General features: G+C 34.1%; 1 protein-coding gene across 1 annotated transcript; it reads left to right on the top strand.

The window, feature by feature from the left end:
- The first annotated feature begins 538 nt into the window (after window positions 1-538).
- Window positions 539-3,441, top strand: LOC132641588 (large ribosomal subunit protein eL34-like). The gene is made up of 4 exons (XM_060358626.1): window positions 539-697; window positions 919-998; window positions 2,914-3,023; window positions 3,108-3,441. The coding sequence occupies exons 1-4, from the start codon at window positions 619-621 to the stop codon at window positions 3,199-3,201; spliced, it is 363 nt and encodes a 120-aa protein (XP_060214609.1). The 5' UTR covers window positions 539-618; the 3' UTR covers window positions 3,202-3,441.
- The last annotated feature ends 3,432 nt before the right edge of the window (window positions 3,442-6,873 follow it).

The following is a 6,873-nucleotide window of genomic DNA, read 5'->3' as shown; positions in this document are numbered from 1 at the left end:
TTGTGGGGATAGGGGGTAGGGTTTGGGTAGCGGTGGGGCGTTGGTATAGAGGATGGGGTAGTGGATGGTAGGAGTGGGGGGGGGGGGGGGTGGGATTGGAGCTGATGTTAAAAATTATTCATACAAAGTATTTCTTAATAATACTAAGACTTTGTTCAAGACCTATTCAGACTAAATAAGTACTTAGATCTTCATGTAAATAAATGCACTTAATGGGCTAAGGTCTGAACCATTCAAATTCGGACATTCATTAAGTGCAAACAAATGAGGCGTAAAAGAACTTATATGCCCCTAGGCCCCAAATATACGTTCGATTGCTAAAGACCAAAAATTAAAGAATCAACCCATTTAAAGCGACTAAAATCAAAGACTAGCCATTTGAAGAAAACAACGTGCAATTTCTTCAAGCCCAAAAATATCAATGGGCTTGGGTATTGGTGGGCTTATAGTCTAACCAGACACTAATAAAAAATCGATACTCTGATCCAATATCAACCGTAGGATCTAGGGCTTGCCCCCCTTATATAACACTACACATATTTTCCCTGCATTTAGCCTTTACTTCTTCAGCCCCCAAAACCAGAGGAAGAAAAAGCTACAGAGAGAGTAACAGCAAAAATGGTGCAACGGCTAACATACCGTAAAAGGCACAGTTATGCCACCAAATCCAACCAACATAGGGTTGTCAAAACCCCAGGTACACCTTTTTTTTTTATTATTTGTTCCATTTCTTGTTCTTGAAAAATATGTATGTGTTTTTTTTAATATGTTTATGTAATGTGGGTGTTTGTATACTGAGTAAAGTTTTGTGCTTTTTCTTATTTGTTCTATTTCTAGTTTTTGAACAACATATGCGTGTTTTATTATTATTGTTTAGAAACTGAAGAAAGTTTTGTGGTGTTTTTTTTTTTTGAATAGGTGGGAAGCTGATTTACCAGACTACAAAGAAGAGGGCTAGTGGACCTAAGTGCCCTGTTACTGGAAAAAGAATTCAAGGGGTATTTTTTTTGCTATTGTTTTTATGTTAATACTACTTTTTTTTTTAAATAAATGCCATAGCTAGAGTCCGATTGGTTTTGTTTAAGTAATGATTTTTCTGCTAATGTAACTTAAAGATGATAAAGTAGAATTATTGGTAGAATTTTTGTATCTGAACCTGAGTATAATTAGCATGTAGCTGTATTTATATCTATACCATATTTTGCCAATGTATGTTAGTTTGGAGTCAATTGTTAGGTGGTACGTTAACTGTGACATTTAGAGTGAACCCCTAATTTACTTACGACGTATAGGCTATATATAGAGGACTGATTCAACCACACTTTTTTTGGGATTAATATGTAGTTTATTGATCCACTGATCTGGTGCTAAACCTTGGTTTTCTGCTTTCTTGAAATATATTGAAGTGGTAATATTCGATAATTTTGGTGGGGAATTTGGGATAGTACTGGTTGTTTTGTGATGGTTAAGACGTTCCCATGATTTATAAGGGTAAGCTTACATGTTTCAAATATCAAATCAAAATGAAAAATTTTGCATCTATTTTCAGTATCTTTCCGTAAGAAGTCTAATCATAGTTGATTTCGGTAGAAGATGAACCATGGGTAGTGTCCAAGATGTTTTGCATTTTTAACTGTCAAACAACTAAAGTCAATTTTTTTTTTTCTACTAAAATAATACTCCCTCCATCCCATTTAATGAGGGTGTTTGACTGGGCTAAAATAAATCATATAACTATGTGTCTAGAAATCACATCCTTAAGTGTGAAACGGTAAATTTAAAGTTGAATTGTTACTAAATATATAAAGGTATTATTTTTTTTGGGACTGGCTAAAAAGGAAAAGAGTGTCACATAAATTGGGACGGGGGAGCTATGTTGCTCGGACCCTTCACTTTTGCTACCGCACCCGTGTCCGACACGACACCGACACCGGATTCGTGTCGGATCTGGTCAAACGACATTGGATACTTTGATCAAATCCATGGACCAATCTGAGAAAAAATTTGAGGCCAAATTGAAAGAAACGGAGAGCTCTTGAAGAGTGGACACTTATTGTGTCTAGAAGAGTTTCAAGTTAATTAAAAATTAATATTTAATTATAAATGAAACATAACTATAAAAAATTATTTCTGTTTTTTATTTCTAGGCATAGATTTAGTTATTTTTCTTATAATTTTGAATTATTTTAGCCGAATTCCCGCTTCCGTATCCGTACCCCCCAATCTTAAAATTTAGATTATGCTGAATCCGACCTCTAGATGCGTACCCGTATCCGACACTCGACACCGAGTCCGAGCAGCATAGCGGGGGAGTAGCATATAATTTGCTGTAAGGTTGGCTTAAGGTCTCTTCTGATTAATTTTCAAACAGAATATTGAGCCAAATTGAAATAATATCACTAGAACTGTTTTGTCAGCCAACTGTCCAAGAACAAGGAAAGAGCTTTTTATTGTTATTTCATTTAACAATCCCATCTAAAACGTATATTATAATGCTATTTGGTGGTGTATACATAAGTCTATTCATTTGCGGGAAAGATTTGAAGAAAAGAGCGTTGTGATATATTTATGTTCTAAACCATGAGAACTTTTTTAATAGCTACATAAAGTTTCAATACTTTATCCAATTTGCTGTACTGTGTACAACTAGGATAAACGAGTTGTACTTTGTATTTTGGTCACTAAATTTTGATGATAATATGATCTTTAGTCAGGAATTCTGAGCTTTGATGAGTCTTAATATAGGTAGAAGGATCAAATTACCCCTCTGTTATAAGAAATATACTACTAATTTTGTCCTCCGTCATACTTTGGTGCCAGTCGTATCCTTCCTGTCAACAATTGTCTTGTATTTGCCTTCTATAGTTGTTTTAGGTCTCATCAATGGATTGAAACTTTTTTTTCTTTTTGCAGATTCCTCACTTGAGACCTGCTGAATACAGGAGGTCCAGATTACCTAGAAACAGAAGAACTGTGAACCGTGCTTATGGTGGTGTCTTGTCAGGCAGTGCTGTACGTGAAAGGTATATTTTTGGTGCACTCGAGTGTTCTTAAACTGTAAAACAAAATTAGCGTTCTTCCAACTCACTAGATGTTGTCTTGTACAGGATCATAAGAGCCTTTTTGGTTGAAGAACAAAAGATTGTGAAGAAGGTTTTGAAGATCCAGAAAGCCAAGGAAAAGCTATCAGCCAAGGCCTAAGCTTGTTATCCTGATGATGTCATGAGAGGAATTTCAGATACTGCAGGCTACTAGGAATCGTGTATTTTGAATTTTGGTCTTAAGATTTGTATGTTGCTCGTTTTTTTGTTAAAATACATATTGGAGTTTCTCTTCAGTTTGTCGAAATATCTGTTCTGCTAGGTCTCTGTTTTCTTACCTGTTCTGGATATTTAAACCTATGGATATTTGCACTTCAATTCAACTAGGCTATTTGTTCCAGTTTTGAATTGGTATGCAGGAACAGCATTGCTTATTAGCTGATTCTCTGAATGAACGCATCATGTTTGTTTGTACTCCAGGTTTTCCAATTAGTTATCAGCAGAGACCTTTTGTTCCAAAGGCATCTGTTTGCAAAATCTAGTTACTGCATAGGGCAATGTCTGATATGATTCCTGATAAGTTCATTAATCTCATTCGTATTGCGTTATATTTCTACAGGGGCATTTTTCTGCCAAAAACAAAAGAGCTGATCTTAACTTGTTTCTGTTATTAAGGATAATTGGCTTTAACAGGACCTAATGTCTGAAGAAATTTTCTGTTCGTTCTATTATGTATTTATCTGTTCAGCTCGACTTTCCTGTTTTATCTTTGCAGCTCGAAATTTTTGTAACTTCATGGCTTCTTTTATGTTTGAAAAGCCATAGATTCCGCGAATCATCTTAACTCATAATATGCACAATCACTTGGATATACAAGAATTCATCTATTGGTTTTACTTTGTGCTACGCTAAACTTCAGTTGAATTTGATCATTATATACGATTGGAAAGGATCTTCTCCACCATTATTCTACTTAAAGTATATACCCTTTGTCCTATTACACTTTGTCTTGTTTGGATGGTTGTTAAATGTTGCATATTGTTTCATAATGTATGGTATTATATCATTTTGTGCTGTATTGTATTGTATTGTATTGTATTGTATTGTAATGTAGTGTTTTGGTGAATACAACGTTTGGATATATTGTATCATTTTCATCTTTACACAATGTTAGACATCAACAATTTGAAGGATAAACCTAAGAGAAAAGTAGATAAAAGTATAAAATATGATTATTAGATAAAAGTAAAGACATAATGAAGAAAAATAGGTAAGGTAACAACGCGATAAAATCAAATCGGTCGTTACATAAAAATGTTTGGATTTAGCGATACGATACAATAAGATCAAAATAGCAATCAAATTTGATCAATGAAAACAAACATTGTATTTAAACTAGCAGCACAATACAATAGGCAGCGACCATCCAAACAAGCTGTTAAATTTAACAAATTGTAAGTTGTAACTTGAAAAAGACCAGGCTAAGAGAGACCAAACAGAAGACTCAAGCAGCTACCGTCTACCATAATCAAGCATCCTAGTTTAAGTTAAACTTCTCCCTTATCTTAGCGACAAGATCAATGTGGGGTGGAAGAGACTTCTTCATTATAGGAGAGTTTTTCAGAGCAGTAACCAGTTCAAAAAGGCATGGGTATTTTTCCAGGCTAAGATCCACTCCTCCAATAGCTTCATTGAAGGCTTCAACATTGCAAGCACTTGAACCTATTACAACATCAAGAATCCCTGGATTCTCACCATTCAGAAAAGGTGATCTTTTTGGAAAATCTCTTGCAATCCCCTCTTCTAGCACCTTTAGCAGCTCATTTGATTCTTCTATAGCCTTGTCTCTTTCCTTCCCGTTACACACGAGGACAGCTTTTGTGCTTGGTCCAACCTATATTGCAAATTCAGGTAAAAGTTAGAACTATCATAAGTGTGTTCAGTATGATGCAAGTCATTTTCATGAAAAACGTTTTTTTGTAAAATGTCTTGGTTGCTGAGTAGAAAATATTTTTTCAAAAGTATATTAAGGATTTATGATTATATTAGTAAATTGGAGAGTATTTTGATTAGATCTCTAAATTTATATGACTTTTATCTATAAGTGATCAAGAAAATGACTTCTATTATCAGGGGTGGATCTACCATATATCCTAAAGGATCACATGAACCCAATAATTTTTGTTCATACTCTCTATATATGTATTAAGAAATTCACTAAATATCTATAAATATTTGACTTGGAATTCAGTTATTATTGTATAATAACTTAAGATCGTTATAGGAACCATACAAGTGAAATTCTGGATCCATCTCCATCCGTCGTACCAAACACACAAGATAGACACCAATATGAAAAGGTAAGAAGGAAAATGACTGCTGTTTATAAGTGATCGAGGAAGTCATTTGCCCCTCTTTAATGCTTTCTGGTAACTTAACACCAGAAAATGACCCGTGTGATAACAAGCACACAAGATGGACACTGAATATGAAAAGTTAAGGAGAAAAATTACTTCTGTTATACCAAACACACAAGGTACATCAGTGAATCAAAATATGAAAAGATTATAACTTATAAGGAAACATATAGTTTAGTAGGTATTTTACCTTTTGGTCATAATAGTTTATCCAGAAGCGAACTTTGGCTCTCTCATAAGGCTCCTCAGGGAACAACTATCATCTATGTATTCAAGTATAACAATTGTTTCAACAATAGGTTTCCCTTTGTGCACAAGAACAGGCACTTTCTTATGCACTTGATTGTATTTGAGAAGTTCTTGACTCTTGTTTGTTAGATCTTGCTCTATGTACTCATATTGAATGCCTTTGATTTCAAGTGCAAGCCTAACTCTTGTACAATAGGAGCTGAACCAGGAGCCAAGTAAAAATACGTCACTTTCTTTCTCCATGGTAACCTTTAATTTGATAGTGTTTTTTTTTTTTTTTTTTCTCTGGTCTGATATGAGATGTCATACTCTATGTTTATATAGAGTTTTCTGCAGATCTGGCAGATTCAAATGGATTCTGGATTTGAACTTCGTGGATTCAAATTTGAGATTTTACCCTAGTCCATATGATTTACTGGTTCGAAATATATTATATCTATTTATCTAATAATTTTTTAAAATATATATACAAAGTCTCAGTCAAAACTATTAAATTCAGTTGATATTAGGTGAGCTAAGGTAAAGGAAAGACAAAAGGTGGAAAGATGGAGTTACAAACTTTTGATCATAAAGTAGTATATTTGCTTTAGAATTTTCGGAGACCTTAATACTAAACAAATATAAATGTCATGAGGATTATGTCAAAGTAAGGCTGCTTGCAGAAGTCGTGTTATATTTATATGGTGCAAGTTATTTTTGAATATTTTTATGATAATTTTTGTTTCTTACCTAGTGTTTGACGCATACTTTAGAGTTCGATTAAGTCTAATTTAAGATGAACCCATGGGAGACACCTGTAATCGACAACATCTTTCACTTAAACATTTCAACTAAATCTTATACCTACGGAGCACTCATATTACATCGAATTTGTTTTAATTAGACACTTTTTTACGATCAACTAAAATTACAAAGTGTGTGTAATACACTCGCCGGTGACGTGACATACTGACTAATTATAAAAGAACACGTGACATTTTGGTGCAAAATAATAATTAAAAATAAATAAAAAGAAAAAAGGAAAGAAAAAACTATTTTTCAACAACAAAAAAAAAACAACTATTTTCTAAATCCCATCCCACCTACCCCACCTCTGCCGGATTACTGCTGGCGAACCACCACGAACCATTAACGCCACCTGCTCCGACAAATCCAAGCAATGAGCT

Source organism: Lycium barbarum, chromosome 5 (genome assembly GCF_019175385.1).
Source record: "Lycium barbarum isolate Lr01 chromosome 5, ASM1917538v2, whole genome shotgun sequence".
NCBI lineage: Eukaryota > Viridiplantae > Streptophyta > Magnoliopsida > Solanales > Solanaceae > Lycium > Lycium barbarum.
The sequence above is the reverse complement of the archived record's forward strand: the minus strand, read 5'-3'. Positions and strand labels throughout refer to the sequence as shown.